A 17,789-nucleotide genomic window follows, 5' to 3' on the forward strand; every position below is an offset into this window, starting at 1 on the left:
CTAGGAGCACCTGGAAAGAAGGTACCTCAACTGAGAAAATGCCTCCATTAATGATTGTTGTCAGGGGGGCCCACCACTGTGGGGAGTACCAGCCCCGGGCAAGTGGTCCTGGGAGGCATAAGAATGGTAGCTGATCTGAGAACGGGGAAACAAGCCAGTAGGCAGCATTCTTCCCATGGCCTGGGTTTAGTTCCTGCCTCCAAGTTTCTGCCCTGGCTTCCCTTTATGATGGCCTATAAGCTGTAAGATGAAATAAATCCTACCCTCTCCGTGCCTTTAGTCACGGTCTTCATCATAGCAACAGAATGCAAACAAGGACATTCAGCTTGCAGAGAGAGAGATATATTTCCTCTGTTGCATATTTCAGGCTTCACACTGAGCTTCAGGCACAATGTAACTTCAAGTTCCTCTGAGTGCCCCGACAGTCTTCCTCTGCTGCCAGTGGGGCTCCATCTTCCAGGGCACACCTGGGAAACTGCACGGATCTCAGTGGGCTCTGATGTCCTGCATTTACTAGGGCAGATTGTGCTGGAAAGCCTGAGAGCCAGCCCCACCCCTGTTCTAGGGTCCCCTGGCTACCAGAGGAGCCACTGCCCCGCTAAAGCCCAGCTCCACAGTAACCCCAAATCACCTGCTCTCCCGGCCTTGGAGCCTGGCGGGACACCTGTGCCTCTCAGCCTCAGCTGTGAGCAGCGGAGGCCCAGGCTGGTGATAGAGGCTCTGAAGGGTGAGGCAGACAAAACTTCTCCAGAGCAGGAGCAGATGGGCTCAGTGGTGCTCCCCATGGCCACAGCCCACTTCTTGGGCCTGCTCTGCGCCCTATTGCACATCTTCCTCCCCCTGCCACTCATTTGAAATGTAAAAAAGTACAAACTAGAGGGGGCAGAGGAAGTGCCTCATCATGGCTCCCGTGGACCTCTGATCTCTTGCAGAGCCATTAGCTGTAGTGAGCACTACACCCACCATCCCTGCCCTCACTGCAGGTTCCTGATGGCTCAAATGGGCACACTGCCTGGGCCTCTGGTTCTTGTCTGTGGGAGAGATGTCCCTCCATTGTTTGTAAGGTGCAATTCCCCGGCTCCGGGTTGTGCTGGCTGGGGCCCTGCTACCTGAGTCGCCCATCAGCTTTGACAGGCCCCAGCTCTGATTTAGGGTCAGGAGACAGAGAGCTCCAACTGGTCAGTCTGCAGAGCTCCAGGGAGGGACAAGCAGAAGGGCCTATGGCACACAACCCTGCCACAGACCAGAAACTGCTCAGCTCCCCGTCTGTCCAGGCCTCAAGTGCAGGACCCGTGAGCTCTGTGTGCCTCTGGGCAGTCTCCTCCATGGTCTCTGGCTGAGGCAAGTTCAGGATGCCACTTAGGCCCTGGAAACTCTGTTCCATGTATTCATTGTGGGGTGGTCCCGCATGCAGCCAGCTGGCATCATCTGAGGGTACAAAACAAACAATTAAGCATGCCCCTCAGTCCCATGGAGGCCAGACCATAGGAGTCAGGGCTGAAAACAGCAGTCCCCATCCTAACCTTACCATGGGGTCTCCTCTTACAGAGTGGACTGGGGCTAAGCTAAGGAACTTTCTGTGTCTATAAAATCATCAGTTGTGCTGGGTGGTGGTGGTGCACACCTTTATTCCCAGCCCTCTGGAGGCAGAGGCAAGTGGATCTCTGAGTTCGAGGCCAGCCTCATCTACAGAGCTAGTTCCAGACAGCCAAGGCTGTTACATAGTGAAACCCTGTCTCAAAAAACAAACAAACAAAAAATGTCATCAGCTGTATAAAATCCAAGTGGTAGCTGAGCCTGGTGACTCACAGTTATAACTAACAAATAGGAGACCAAAGCAGGAGGATTACAAGAGTTCGAAGTCAGAGTGGGCTATACAGGGAGTTCCAGGTAGCCTGGACTCCACTGTACCACAGTATCTCAGTAAATAAATAAGCAAAATAAAAAAGTAATAATTCCTCAATTCCTAATTTTAGGATTTTTTTTGTTTTTTGTTTTTGTTTTTGGAGCTGAGGATCGAACCCAGGGCCTTGCGCTTGCTAGGCAAGCACTCTACCACTGAGCTAAATCCCCCAACCCCAGGATTTTTTTTAAAGCTGAGGTCAGAAGCCAGGGCCTTTCTGAGCTAAATCCAACGCCCCCAACTTTAGACTCACGTTGAACAAGGCACTTTACGAAATAAGGTAGCACTCTGGTCTGTGTCCTCCACAGCCTTCTTGACTACCACAGCAGCTCCCAGACCCCTGGGCAGCCTGTTCTTTACACTGGGCTGGCTTGCCTGGCCCACCTCCTCCCTACAACCCTCTGGGACCTTCTTCATCCTCACTCTATCCTCTCACGCAGACAAGAGCCAACCTTTACCTTGGCTTAGAACACACTCTACCTTTGTCCTTTGAGGTCTAGTCCCAGGCCTGCCTGCAGAGCTGACTGCTCAGCCTGCTGCTGTCTCCTTCATCCAATGGGGAAGTGGTCTGCCTGCCCCATATCTGCCCCAGCCCCTTGTCCTTATCTCTGGTTACTCCTGCTCTTCCCTCTAGTGATAGGGTACACTGGGGAAAGGAAAGAGCTACCCATGCGACACCACTTACCACCACTCTGAGCCAGCATCCATCCCAGCACCTCAGAGGTAACCCCTGTAGGAGTGTGCTCAGCTTCCAGCTTCCCCAACCTGTCCCCTTAGCCTCAGCCAAATCACCAGGGGGCCATGTGAATCTGGCTATCCCAAGCTACGTGGGACCTGAGGGTCTCAAGGCCCTAATCTGGCTCTGCTGCACTGGGAGCATTATGTACGGAGGAGCATCAGAGACAGGACAGGATGAGGGACAAGATGCCTTAGACTACAGCACCTCAGTCCCCGGTGAGACCAGAGGCATTTTCTGGGCACTGTGAAGGAAAGCCCTTCATTCTTCCAGTAATTTTGCTTGTTTGCTAAATCTAGATAGAGTGACATTTTTGTTTGTTTACTTGTTTGTTTGTTTTGTTTTGTTTTGTTTTTCCAGACTGGGTTTCTCTGTGTAGCTTTAGAGCCCTTCCTGGAACTCACTCTGTAGCCCAGGCTGGCCTCGAACTCACAGAGATCCACCTGGCTCTGCCTCCCGAGTGCTGGGCTTAAAGGCGTAGCCACCACCCCCCAGCTCCAGTGACATTTGTCCCAGTCACCCACGGGTCTCCCATACTTGTGCCATCCTTAATTGACAAATGAAAACGCTGAGTAATTCCCAGAGCTCAGGGCCCAGTTTTAAGGGCAGAGCCACATTTCGTACTGGAGTCTGCCTGACTCTCAGGCTTCCCTTTTCCTACTACCACAATACAGGAATGGAAGACCAAAGCCCTGCCTTCTCCCCTTTAACTCAGCCATGGGGTCGGCACCCTGGAAAATCCTGTTCTACCTGGGATCTGGGCATCTCTGGAGCACGACATCCTTACCTTTCCTGAGAGGTAGTTTGCGGTTGAAGGTCAATGGCAGCACGAGGAAGCGGGTCTCACCCAGGGGTTCCCAGAACTGAAGCAATCGAACAGTCCAGGCTCCTGGCCGCAGTGGTCGGCTCAGTGGCGGCTTGTACTGCGTGACTTCAGTGTCCGCATCTACCGTGATGTCATATGATGTGGCCACAACATAGGTCGGATCAATCCAGACCACAGTGGCTGTGAGATTGGGGCCCCGGGCCCAGCGCTGCATGGCTACCGGCTCATCCAGTGGTCCCAGCAGGCCCCCAAAGTTCCGGAAGAGACGTTCCTTGGGGTCCCACTCAGTGCCAACCTGTAGGGAGGGAGGCCGCTGGGCAGAAGCCGAGGAGGAGTTCTTCCTCTATCTTATCTCGTGCGGCCCCTCTTGGTGTAACCTCAGGTCAGTCACTACCTCTTTCAGGGCCTCAGTTTCCCTATCTTCAAACTGAAGGGGTGGGTCTAGAACCGAAGCATCTCTCCCAGCTCTGAGGTTTATTCCAGGCTGCCACCTGAACCATTCTGCAATGGTGGGGCCCATAAAGGCAGACTCCCCCCAACCCAAGTCAGACCTTCTAGGAAAGGACACCCAAAGCTCATGTGGACTGTCCAAGCCCCAGGAAATCTTTGCCCTTGAGGAGATTAGGACTGACGGTTCCGTCCCTCCTCCCTGTGCCATCTGAGAGGACCCCTTAGTGTGTGCCTGTGACGGGGGTATAGGTACATCTGTGTGTGGCATCACCAAGGCTGCCGTTATTGGGAAAGCAGAGCCCAGAGAGCCCAGCCCATAAAGGTCTGATGGAGTCCTTACCCCTCCCTTGGTGTCTGTCCCTCTCTTCCCACTCCCTGCGTCTTGCTGGGGGGCAGAAGGAAGCAAGGGGGAGGGCCTGTCCCACCTCCAGACTCTGGAGCCGGCTGGCCTGGTCACTGCGCCCCAACAGTTTCAGCGACCCCTGGGGCATCAGCCACATCTCAAGCGTCTCTGCTGGCCCCTGGGCTGAGGGCTGCACCGCCTGCGTCACCAGGTAGCCCTGGAAACGGTCGTCATAGAAATACAGGTGCACGCTGGACGGCAACCCCCTGGGCTCAAACCTAGGAAGGTTTCAGCAGGGAGAAAAGGAGACGCCATCAGCACACCTGACACCACCTAGAGTCCCAGGGAGAGGTATTGGGAAGCCCCAGTGCCAGGTATTTCTTTGGCCCCAAATCTCACGCCCCTACATGGTCCTGGTTCTTCTTTACCCTGCTTAAAAAATTTCCTCTCCTTCCCGGACTCACTCTGGGCAGGGCTGTCCCTGACTTGTGCCTCTCTTAAGGCACCACACTCTAAGGGCCTGACAAGAAGAGGGGGGACTTACCTGCAGAGTGCAGTGGCCAGTGGGGGTACAGCAGTGGCAGCATGACGCAGGCTGAGCCGGGCAAAGGCTGTGTAAGCGGTAAGCAAGACATCGCTGAGCCCACTGGGGCCATCCGCCACATCATAGGTGTTCTCCCAGTAGGCCTTGAGGGCTGGTGTGTTGGGCGGGTAGCTGCCATACAGGTGGAAGTCCAAAATCTCCAGGACTTCCTGGTTCACAGTTGACTCAAACTTCCGGGCAAAGAAGGTGGGTCTGGAGACTTGCTGGGGAGGAAGAGACCAAGAAGATGAAGGGCTCTGCGGGCCCCAGAACACAGGGGCCGCCCCCTCAGCACTTTCCAGCACGGTCTCTGACTTTTCCATCTACTGCCGCTGCTGCCCAGATCCAAGGAGCTGGCTGCTCCAGGCGGAAACCCACCCTGCCTTTCTGACCCAGAAAGCTTGTGGGGGAAACACTGGGGTGCAGGCTTCCTGGGGCCAAGGGAGCACACCTGAAGCCGCAGGAAGTCCTGTGGTTTGAAGTCGTTGGGGGAGCAGCCACACCAGTCCACGATGTGTTTGTACTGGCACTTGCAGCCCAGCTTACGGTTCCAGTTGGTGACACGCAGGTTGTTGTCCACCATGGTGGCGCAGGCCGGGCTGTTCTCCAGGACCGTGTGGAAGAAGGACTGCAGATGGCGGGAGAGGGGGAAGGGTGAACCACGGGCCCTTCAATCACCCAGTGCCCGCCCTGGCCTCCATGCCTACCTGTCACCCACCTCAGCTGGAAGCAACGTGTACGTATAGAACTGGCGAAGCTGCGCCACCAGGGGGTCATCCGTATACACCACATATTCCACAAAGCTGCGCGTCAGCACGAACCAGTCAGAGCCGCCGTCCACCACGATGCCCGCTGGGATCTGCCGTTCACCCAGGCGCCACATGTGAGAATCACACTCGTGAAAAAGCCGGTCCAGGCCTTGCTTCTTGATGAACCTGAGCGAGGCAGAAAGGCCATGCATGACGGAAGGTCCCACAGAAAGGAGCCGAGGGGCCTTCTTTCTACCCGGCAACCAGCATGCCTTCACTTATGACTGGTTTAGGGGCTTTACAACCCAGGGCTGGAGCCCTCAGGTGCCCTTGTGTGGGAGGCATCGTGCAAGACATCAGGGCCTCCTTCCCCACCTGTCTCACCTGGAATTGTCTCGCCCATGTGACTTGAGGAAATTCTTGTCCCGGTTCTTGGATAAGAATGCCACCAGCTCCTCATTCGTCCTGGAGAGGGGAGGGAATGTGTGCAGATGCTCAGTCCCTGCCCCAGAACAGATGCTCTCCAGCACGAATGACCTTCACCTCTTGGACCTTCCTTTCTCACAGGAGCTATTATGTCATGTGCCTGATCCTTGTCTGATGTTTTGGGGGTGATGATACCTGCGGGACCCAAACAAGACGCCATCCCTCCTCTACCTCTGCGATTTGACCCAGAACTCCAGGTCCAAGCCTTTGGCTCTTCCTCCCTATTTCTTATTTACTTATTTATTTATTTAAGATTTATTTATTTATTATACACACAGTGTTCTGCCTGTATGTGTCCTTGCTGGCCAGAGAGGGCACCAGAGCTCATTACAGATGGTTGTGAACCACCAGGTGGTTCCTGGGAATTGAACTCGGGACTCTCTGGGAGAGCAGTCAGTGCTCTTAACCTCTGAGCCATCTCTCCAGCCACACACACCCCCCGCCCCACTCCCATTTCTTATTATTCCCAATTGTCAGACCACCTTTTACCAGCCTCACACCCCAATTCACGACTGGGGTCAAGGGACCATGTCCGGGCTGTGGAGACTTCAGAATGAGATGGCAGACAAAATGGACCCTCCAACCCTGGCGCCCCAGATGGGACTCCATTCCCACCCATCCTCACACCTGGTTGGATAGTCGGTGGCACTCAGGTTGATGAAGAAGTCCCAGGCCCAGCCAGGAATTTCCAGCAGGTCCTTCATGCTCCGCAGGTACATCCTCAGAAGGCTGGCCCCACCCCAGATGGTGACCATGCGCCAAGGTGTCACCCGCACATTATCATAGTGCTGGGCCAGCTCCACCACCTCCCGGTACAGGTAGTTGGAACGCTGAGGGAGAAGGCATGCTCAGCAGACGGAGCTGGCACCAAGGTTGTAGCCCCCACCCACCTGGGGACAGCGCACAAGAGACACTGAAGGGAGAGGGCAAGTGGCAGGATTCTAGCTCCTAATAGGCCATGCCATCTCATGCTTGGCCAGTCTGGACCTCAACTTGCCATCCTCTAGGTAGCTGAGCCACCTTCCCTAGGCTACCTGTCTACAGCCTTTGGTGTCTCTGCTCTGTTAACCAGCTCCTCTGGGTCTTCCCAGCCCACAGTACCTTGTCCACATGGATATAAAAGAAGTGCTGCTCATGGTAGATAGCCTTGAGAAGACGTTTCAGCTGGCGGATAGCACGACCGTGAACCACCAGCATGTAGGCAATGCGCACCGGAGGGCCACCAACAGGCTGCTGAGCCCGAATCTCTTCCCACTGGATGCCGGGGCTCATCTTGCCTGAGTGGAATAGGCAGAGCCATTAGTGAGATGGGGAAAAGGTTGCCTGCCTGCCTCCCAACAGAAGAAGCCTAGACTCGGAGCCCTGGTCCCAGCTCTCCCTCTGCCAACTGGTACATTTAACAAGACTTCAGACAAGGAGGGCCATCTGGGAAACGAGCATGAAGCTCTGAGCCACACACTTCCTGTCCGTTTCTGGGAAGGGCCAGAGTTCCCTAGTCCCTCACCAGCCAGCTGGCAGTGCCGGGGCACAGCCTTGGGCATGAGGTTCCCAGCTTGGTGCAGGCACACTACGTTGGCGATCTCCTGTTGGCATTGCTTGGTGCTGGCCCGGGCCAGGGCTGACAGTGCATCCTTGCCCACAATCTCGCACTTTGGAGTGAAGCTGTTGTCCGTGGGCTGGGGGGCACCCTCCACGCTCCCTGTGTCTCCATGTGGTGGGAAGCCGGCGGCCCCCATTAGCGCCTCCCCAGCTGCTGCTCCACTCAGGTTCTGGCGGCCTGGTGCCTCCGGAGGTGGGGCAGGTGGGACCCGGCGGCTGGCTCTTTGACGGCTGGTTACCGCCCGCACCACCTTGGCCACAGGCACACCTGGGCTCTCAGCACGGCCCCGCCAGCGCCCATGCCTTTTACCAGCACTGCCCCTACGCCCTGCAGAGCTGTCGGTGTCCTTAGAGCCCTCACCAGGGTCTAGTGGTCGTGGTTTCCTCTGCCGTCCTTTCTGGAAAAGACACACAGGTCACGGTTAGCAGTCACTCACCTCTTCCTCTTCCTCGAGTTCCATCTTGGCCAAGGTTACCTTGAACTCTAGAAGCTCCCTGCCACCTTTTACAGGGAGAGTCCTGCTCACTCAATAACTGCACGAAGAACGACACTCCAGGGCCAGCTGGCTGAGGTAGCAGCTTCTGCGCTATCACCTCAGGCCACCTCATGTGCCCCTCCAGATCTCAGATCACATAGCACTCTACTTCCTTTGCCTGCTCTGGGCTCTTGCCACTTGCTCTCTAGCAGATTTTAAAGTACACGCCCATGCCTTCTCCAATAGAAGGGTGTACAGAACCTGCAGGGGTCCAAGGAGTGCCCCCCACTGAGACTCATGCCTCTTACAAGGGCTGGCTGGGAGGACAACATTAACCTCCGTCTGCATCCAAAGCATCGGTTGCACTAAAGCGCTTCACGTGGGAAGACTGAGGCTACCACAGGGGAGTAGCTCAGAGGGGAGTAGCAGTCATGAAGCCTGAGACCCTAATACTGGATGGGTCTCCCAGGAGGCTGAGGCAGGGTGCGTTGCTGAAGGTACCCTGTGAATGACAGGGGGATGCAAGCAGGAGCCGGCAAAGGCAGGCTTCAGGCACAAAGCAAGTCCGTCAGACAAGCCTGGAGAGCGACGGGAGGCTCCAGAGCCCCCCAAACGCAGCTGAACTGTGGTTGGCCCAATGGGCCCTCCTGCATCCGCACTGCCTGTGGCCAGTGAGCTCTTGGCCACCATGGCAATCAATCCGTTGCTGGAAACTTGAGGTCTAACTAGCTGTAGGCCCACAGCTGGAGGCTGCCAACCTCTGCACTTGTGGCAGGCTCTCTCAAGGAGATCAGAAGCCCTCCATGCTGCCTGCTACCCCAAATGGCCTGGTTCAGCTCAACTCATCCTCCTCTCTGCTCCCCACTTCCCTTCCTCGCTTGTCCTTTAAGATTGGCTCGAGTCCCCAGGTGGACAGCCATTTCATCTGTCCCAGAGTGGGGCAGTGGGGGTACACTGAGCTCTGAGACACTGGATGTTGCTCTAGCAGTCAGTGTCCATGTCAGACCATCTTCCCAGGGTCTGACAGACTAGCTGGTACATGAAGGACATTTGTCTAATGCCTGTCTGTGAGTGGGAAGAGACAGAGGCAAGGCGTGTCTTAGGAGTGCTCTGGGCTGCCCCGCCACCAAGCTTCTCTGAGCACAGTCCCTCAGCTGTGCGGGTGAAGATCGAACGAGACATTGACTGCAAAACTGTACCAGAGAGGCCAGCTCCCTTGGCTGTCCCTTCCCTCTGGGCATCCTGTGAGAGTCCTGCCTCTCCTCCAACACTCTGTGCTCTTGTTCAGCATGCCGAGTCCTACAGATACATGCCTGGCTCAAGTACCTGTTTTCTTTTTCTTTTTTTTTGGAGCTGAGGATCGAACCCAGGGCCTTGCGCTTGCTAGGCAAGTGCTCTACCACTGAGCTAAATCCCCAACCCCTCAAGTACCTTACAGGGGGCACCTGGGTCCTTCCCATCCGCCACCACTCATCAGTCTCCTGGCTCCCAGGGCAGACCCTGGGGCCTGTCCTTCGACTCCAGCCTTTGCTTCCTGGAGACCTCACTCAGCCTGGCACTTTCTACATACCATCCTTATACCCCACCCATATCTCAGATTTATATCTCTTTGGACTGGAAAGCTCCCTTGAACCTTCAGGCATGGAACGAGCAGCCTCCTTGGCATCTTCCTTGGGAACTTAAAGACCTCAGAACCCCAAGTCCAAGTGCAAATGCCTCCTTCCCCCCTGCCTTCAGTCTTTACATCTCAGTGAGTGACGTGAGTGACCACCTTTTGTGGCTCTAACCAAATGTGCTGGGAGTCCAGTTTTTTCTTTGGAGGAGACAGGTGGCTCTGAGGATGAGGTAAAGAACCTCCTGATGCTAAGCAAATGCTCTCCCACTACGCTACAGCCCCCAGCCCTGACCGCAACATTGATTCTTCTCTTCGCCTTATACTCCACATCCAATCCATCGTGAATGCATGTGAATACAGAGAATCTCACTATCTCCCCATGCCCTCAGCCTGATCTCCCCATGCCCTGGCTCATGCGCTTGTCCCTCCTTGTCTTCTATTTACGTGTTTATTTATTATTTTTATCTATAGCGGTATTTTGCCTGCATGCATGTCTGTGCACCACATGTGTGCACTGTCCGGTGGAGGCCGGAAGGAGGCAATGGATTCCCCTGGGACTGGAAATACAAACAGTTGTGAGCTGCAGTGTGGGTGCTGGGAATTGAACCTATCTCTCCAGCCCCTCCTTTTAGAAATTACATCCCCATGATTAGACCCAGCCAGTGGCTATCCTGGCACCACCCCTGCCCCCACGTCGATGGACCCCTTTGCCTCATTCTCACCTCGCTGCCTATGGAGTGCCCCTCCGCCCCACCTGGCATGCCTGGCTCACGTTCTGTATTGGCTGTGCCCTCAGTCTAGGTGCCCTCCGTAGATACCCCACAGCTCATCCTTTGCCTCTTCCATTCTTTGCTCAGGTTGTGTTCCTCAGCAAGGCTTGCCTGGACCGAAAACTCTAGCCTCCCTCAGCCCGTTTTACCTTCCCCACAGAAATATGAGGATCTTGGGCCAACAAGACGGCTTGGCAGGTAAGGGCACCCACTACCAAGTCTGACAACCTGAGTTCGATCTCTGGGACTCACATGGTAGAAGCAAAGAGATGATGCCCACAAATTGCCCTTTGATCTCCATATGCATGCCAAGGCCCAAGCGTACCCACCCACCCACATCCACATACATAATACAACAATACATTTTCTTAAGAAACGTGCTGACCTCTTCCGCCATCCTAACATGCGTTTATTTATTTCATGCCCTTCTGTCTGTCCCTCACATGGCTGTAAACACTGCTGGGGGAGTTTAGCTTGTTTGTTCACTGGCATATTCATAGAGTCCAGAAGAGTATGTCACAATCATAAACACTCAGTTAAGTATGTTCAAATGAATGACTATAGAGGTCTTGGTGTAAATACGGTGTTCACAAAAGTTGCTATCCTTTTCATCATTACTGGGAACTGAGATGGAAATAGTCAATGTGAGGCCAAGGCTCAGGCTGTCAGACATGGTGGACTCAGGGTAGAGTCCAGTGTTAGGTTCCCCTGCCCTTTTCCACAGGAAGAGGGAAGAGCCTGGGAGCGACCTTCAGGCAACAATCCTGTGCATACTCCACAGTACCCAGGCTTCTGTTCAGCACTCAGATGGCTCTCTGGTGTCTTCAGAGGCACTCAATAAGTGTAGGGGTATCCATCCTTGTCTGAGACATGGGAGTAGTCAGGAGACCCTGATCCATGCTCACACTGGGGAGGGCACCCTGGGCTGGCCAACCTACAGAGTAGTGGCATCTGACCCAGCCACACAACAAGCACATGAAGACTTTCCCAAGATTAGGTAGGTAGTGATGGCAAAGAGGTATGAGCTCCAGGGGTCAAAGCCTGTATCCGTGCCTCAGGAGGCTGGTCAGGAGGGTAGGGCAGAAGGGCACAGAGCCAGGCTGGCTGTGGTGGGGGACAGGATGTGGGAGGAAATAGGCATGTTGGTGCCCTGCACTGCAGCAGGGAGCTGGCTGACCCTGAGAAGGACAATCCCAGAGGAGGCTAGGGACCAGAAGGCAGCAATGAGGAAACAGAAAGGCCCTGGTGAGCAGCCAGCCCCCACTCCTGAACCCTCTCAGGCAGGTCCCAGAGCTTTATGCTATGTCTCTTAACAGGCTGCCTTCAATAGCCTCTGAGATCAGGGTGGTCCTCTGGCTGGATGCATTCCGGCCTCAGAGCCCCCCCTCCCCCCTGGTAAGGAGGCATATGAAATCCTCTGCTACTTCTTGACTGAAAATCCTTGAACCCTCCCTGAGCCATGAAGAAAGCGAACACAGAGATGCTCACCCCCCATACACCCCCACCTCAGACTTCTCAGACTGCATTTAAAACAAGCGGTGAAAAGATGTTCCTGAAAGCTTTGAATAGCGTCAAGTGGCTCTCTGGGGGTTAGTGATCATCCCAGGTATCCACTCTCACCCCGCCACAGGCAGCAGAGTGCTTTCCTTAAATGCACATTGGCTCCTGCTGTGGAACTTTCCCACTGCACTTACAATAAAACCCACTCAAGTCCCTTATTGTGGTCTCTTTAGCCATACAGAATGGAACCATCTTTAGGGAAAGTGCCCCACCCTCTATCCATTCCCCGAGGATCCCCAGTTCAGCCCACTCTCCTGAGAACCTTCTGCTCAAACTCTCCTGCCCACCTCTTCCTGGAGGAAGCCTTTCCCAGCCTCCCAATCGGATCCACCCCGTTATTCTAGCTTCCTCTCTCTGGCTGGCTCCCCTTGCAGACTGTCTGCCCTGTGGGTCAGAACCTCATCTGTTCTTTATTTCTGTATTCCTAGTATGAGCCCAGTGCCGGATAGGAGAGAATTGAGTATGTGCTGACTTAATGAATCAATGTATGTCCCAGGGTGTAATGTTAGACCATGTGTGATATCCCAACAGTTAGGCAGGTGCTGAGAATTCCTGCAAGCATTCACAGGGACTACTTCACTTTGTAGTTTTCATTGCCCAACAAAATTGGTGCTACCATTACCCCAAAAGAAGGGGAAGTGGCTGGAGGCAGTCCACCTGATAGCAGAGCCAGGACAAAGCTGTGAAGAGCAGTCTTTCTTGTGTGCTGACCTTCTCAAGCACTACACTACGCTCCTTCACAACCCCAGTCTGGTGAGGTGGCTGCCAGGCTCCTCCACACCACAATATTTAGGCCATCCGGGACCTTGCTCCACTCTGGTCCAGGATTCCTTTCTTAGCTTCAGCCAGGTATGTGTAGAGTGTGTGTGTGTGTCGGGAGAGTGAGACCTCAAATTCTCTTACCTCTCTCCAGTTCTCCAACCGCAGCTATGGGCAGAGCAGCAGGGACTCAGCCTGTTCACTGATTCAAACCACTAGCCACTGAGCCATCCACTTCCGAGAAGACTCAGGTGCCCGACATACTTTTCCTCACCAGCCTCCCCCTCACACAGACAAGGCTCCTCATCTGCCTCTGCGGCCCACTCCATCTGAGATGTCCCAGTTGCCCAAAGAGACTTCATCTAACTGAAACTTTCTCCTCTCTCCCAAGCTCACACCCTACACCAAGTCACAGAGCCAGCTTCCCTATGACTGTCCTCAGCTCCTTTTGGAGTCATGGTCCCAAGTCTCTTTTTCCTGTTCCCCCTCACCACCACCCCAGTGTCTTGATTCTCCCCGAAACCCAGAAGGGCAATTCTTCCAGTCTCCACATCAGGCATTTGGGACTGACCAGGTGCAGGAGGAAAAGGCTTCCAGGCTCCATGCCTTCACCCTGCCAGGTAAAGCCCCAAAGGATATGACAACAGAGCTTTTCTCCCAGATCCCTGGAGACACAGGGACATGGGGGCCAGAAGCAAGAACCCCTGACCACTGGCCACGGCTTAGGGCTTTGATTTGGCAAATCCTCTCCACCTTTCCAGAACGGACCTAGACCCTACTGGACCCCTCCTAACCACACTACCAGGAGAGTGTCTGAAACTGCAACTCAAGAGGAAGAAAAACCCCCGGAGTCAGGGTCTGGGGCTCTAATCTGCAGCTGCTGTCCCCAATACCCCAGAGCCAGAGAGGCTTCCTGCTCCTTTGAAGTCCTGAGGCCAACTTAACAGCTCACCTTTCATTCCCATTCCCTCCTGAAGGAAGATTCACCCAGGTTCTTCCCTGGCCACGCCTTGAGGACACTTCAGTTGTTTCCCTTGGGGGTCACTCCCGTTCACTCTATTCCCGGGTACATACACTTTGTCACAGGCCATAATTCCACCCCGAGTTCCACTTCACCGCCACTCGCTGCTTCTCAGGCGCCACTGAACACAGACGCCCGGGGTCCCTCGGCCCCCACTCCTCCGCCCACGGCGCGTACACCCCCGCCCCCTCCCAACTTTAGAAAGTTTGGCCTGAGGCTTCCCACCTTGGATCAGTCTAGGGCCCAGTCGTTCCTTCCAGCCCGGATCCCCGCGTCTGACCTTCATTGCTCCCCGGGACGGAGACCACCCCACCATGACCCGCTCTTCCCTCCGCGGCCCCCAGTCCACCAGCCGCCCCGGCCTCCGGGTCACGCACCGCTCCCGCACACAGCCCGCCAGGCCGGCCTGGGAAAGGAGCGTTGGGGGACGGAGGTCGGGCTTCAGGAGGCTGCCTGCGCCCTGCACGCACGCGGCACATGCCCCACTTGCCTGGCCGGGGCCGCCCGCAGCCCCGCCAGGACCCCGCGCGCCCCCGCGCCCGGCCTGCCCGCCCGCACGGCTGTCGGAGCACCTCTCCCGGCTCGTCCTCCTCCAGGCCGCTGAAGCTCCACACCACCAGGCCCTGCAGCAGCAGGATGGCCAGCGCGGTGGCGATCGCCAGCTTGTAGCGCCGCACCAGCTTCTGCACCCGCGCGCTCGCCACCATCTTCCTGCCCGGGACGCGGAGCGCGCGTCCGGCCCTGCAAACCGGCCGCGGGAGTGCGCATGGGCGCGGGGCCGAGAGCCCACACACACTCCGCCCACATAGGCGGACCTGGGGCGGGGCCCTAGGCTCCACCCTCTGGCGGGCTGGGCGTGGGACAGTGGGCCGGCCTTCCGCTCTTGTCTCCTAGGAGGGATCTGGGTGCTCTGGGTCCCTTCCACGTCTCAAGCGTGTCTGCGTGTGATATCATCACCTCCTGGCCCCAGAAGCATTGTCCTGGGGTCCGGAGGGTCTGCGGTCTGATAGCTCTGGTGTCAGGGCATGGTGTATGTGTGTGTGAAGGGGGACTCAACGGGTCCCCAACCCTGGGAAATGCTGGCACTCTCAGGTGTGTTGAGTACCACCTACCCTGCTTAAAACCTGAAGGCTGCCCCTGAAGACAAAGCATATAGCCCCTTGACTGGCTTCCACGCTCTTCACAAAGCTGGCTTTCCATCCTGCCCCTCCATCCAAAGCATCCTCAGGCCTCTGCTGGAGTCGTGATTCTCAACTTATAGTTTCTAGCCTGAATCTCCTGGAAGATGATAAAAACAGCTCTGGTTCCCACTCCTGGAGTTTAGAATACCTGAGAATTAGAATCTTCAACAAGTTGCGCTGCTGTTGCTGCTGCTGCTGCTGCTGCTGCTCTGGAACCACACTTGGAGACCCACCAGACCTTGGCGTATGCTGTTCTCTCTCCTTGGCAGCCATGCCCACCCCCAATCCCCATCAGTGGCAAATTCGTTTGCACTTCCCCTGCACCCGGTGATCGTGCCTTTGAAGCCTTGGCCCCCAGCTTCAAAGCTCAGGAAATGTTAGGAGGGAGCTGAGGAACTCCACCCAGTTGACCGTACTACTTTCTGGCATGTTCAAGAGCAGCACTCGATTATAATCACACCTGGGGCTTCACCTGAACCCAGCAGACCATAGCAGGTGGAAGGTACAGCGGTACCTGCCAGAGCAGGGTGACTAGAGACAACAAAACCCACGGAGGAAATGCTTCACGTTTTAAGTAAACAAGCAAGATGTTTGACCCAGTTGTCTTGCTGTACTGCTCAGCTGATCGCCTGCTTTAAACTCCTAAGTAGCTAGAAGTAAACTCATAAAGTATTTGTTATCTACAATAGCCTTTCATTCTTGACCCTCCGACCATTGCCTCCTCAGTGAAGACAGACGTTTTGTGTTTGGTTTTGTTTTTTTGTTTGTTTGTTTGTCTGGTTGTTGTTTTGTTTTCTGAGATAGAGTCTCATGTACCCCAGGCTGGTGGTGAATTCAAAATATAGCTGAGGATGACTTTGAACTTCTGATCCTCGTGCCTCCACATCCAGAGTGCTAGGATTACAGGTCCAAGGCATCATAAGGGATTTATACAACCGTGGAACAGGAGGGTGATAAGGTTATGAGGAAGATTTTCGGAAACATTGTAAGAGATGGCTCAGTGATACTGAAGTTTAATCCCCAGCACCCATGTAAAAGCCTGGAGGGGTGGAATTTGGTTATAAACCCAGAACTGGGGAGGTAGACCGGTGGATCTCTGGAGCTCCCCAGCCTAGAGTTCATCTTAAAATCACAAAGTGACAGACTCCTGAGAAACAGACTAAATTAACCTGGTCTGCACCCACCCACCCACACACACATACACACATTAAAAAATGATATAAATTTAATTAATTTTAAAAAACACAATCAACAGGTCTTGGAAAAGAGATTATTTCAAGAGAAAAAAGTCCAAAAAATTTAGAGATAAAAGGTAGAGTGGTTTGGGACTTGCCAGAGACCGTGGGTGGGTGGAGCAGTTCAGTCATTGATGGGTCTCAGTAGACTTTCTCTATCCTCTCCCAGTTTGAGCATTGTTAACAGTGGAAATTGTAAACAATGTTTCAGATGACACTTCGGCTACTTAGGAGAATTTAAGAGTTGGAGGATTTGGGAAAACATCAGTTGACATGCCAGCAATTGATATGTTAATTAAATATCGACCTGTGTGCTCATTAAATCAGATCCTAGAGACTGCTACCTGCCGATATTCCCCACACACGAGGAAAACAACTTTCTCTCCCTTGATTCTAGAAGCAGTATATAGTCACATGAGCATTTACTGTCAAAAGTAAAAATCACTTGCAACCCCCAAAGTACTTACCATTCACATTACACTGTCCTGACTCTCTGCCAGCCTGCACACCTGGCTTTGTTTTTGAGGTGTCTTTTCTGAGCCCAGGTTTCATGAAGCCCAGGCTGGCCTCAAACTCTCTATGTAGCCCAGAATTAACTTGAACTTTTGATTCTCCTGCCTCCACCTCCCAAATGTCAGAATTACAAATGTGTCATATCACAGACAGATTTCATTTTCAAATTTTGAAGGAGTCATTATCTTTCGTTGGGGGGGGGGATTTTTTTTTTTTTAAATTAGATGACATTACAAACATTTTTCTACATTTTGCTTTCTTTTCCTAACGTAAATCCCTAGAGATTCCCCTTAGTTGTGTAGAATAGGTTAACTAATTCGTCCTTTTTCTTTTCTTTTCTTTATTCTTACAGTTCTGAGAATCTAATTCAGAGCCTTATACCTCACACTTGCTAGGGAAGGGCTGTACCACTGAGCAGGAGCTACCCTACTTCATTCTTTTTTAATGGTTACAGAGTAGTCTACCCCCTGGGGCATTAACTAGGTTCCCAAGTCTTGCCAACACCACACGGTTGTAATAAGCATGTTTCCAGGTCTGTCCCTATGACTGATGCTTTTATTTCTATGATAGTTTTCTGAGAATTAGATTACTAGAGAAGCAGGAATTTTTTTTTTTTTTTAAACTAAATGTTCCTATTAACTAGCTTGGGATATAGCTTAGTGGTTGAGTACTTGCCTAGCACATTTAAGGCTCTGGGTTCAATTCCCCAGGACCGGGGGGGGGGGGGGAAGGCATCTATATTTTGAGGGGCTGGTTTAGTAGTTAAGAGCCCTTGCTATTTTTGCAGAGGGCCAGTTCAGTTCCAGAACCCATGGTTTCTGTAACTCCAGCACCAGGAGATCTGACGCCCTCTGCTGGCCTCCTTGGGCACTACACACATGTAGTGTGTTTGCATCCAAGCAAAACATTGTCACTCATAAAATAAAAATCTATTCATTTTGGGTGTTTTTTTGTTTGTTTGTTTGTTTGTTTGTTTTTTTGTTT

General features: G+C 53.7%; 1 protein-coding gene across 1 annotated transcript; it reads right to left on the reverse strand.

Moving 5' to 3' along the window:
• Positions 1–320: 320 nt before the first annotated feature.
• Xylt2 (xylosyltransferase 2) lies at positions 321–14,677 on the reverse strand. Its single transcript, XM_036197119.1, has 11 exons — positions 14,449–14,677; positions 7,581–8,073; positions 7,178–7,353; positions 6,704–6,906; positions 5,975–6,055; positions 5,560–5,776; positions 5,293–5,469; positions 4,803–5,065; positions 4,341–4,536; positions 3,427–3,760; positions 321–1,428 (listed from the first exon to the last, which is right to left on the reverse strand). Exons 1-11 carry the CDS (start codon positions 14,581–14,583, stop codon positions 1,106–1,108), a joined length of 2,598 nt encoding a protein of 865 aa, XP_036053012.1. The 5' UTR covers positions 14,584–14,677; the 3' UTR covers positions 321–1,105.
• Between the last annotated feature and the right edge of the window lie 3,112 nt (positions 14,678–17,789).

Source organism: Onychomys torridus, chromosome 8, assembly GCF_903995425.1.
Source record: "Onychomys torridus chromosome 8, mOncTor1.1, whole genome shotgun sequence".
NCBI lineage: Eukaryota > Metazoa > Chordata > Mammalia > Rodentia > Cricetidae > Onychomys > Onychomys torridus.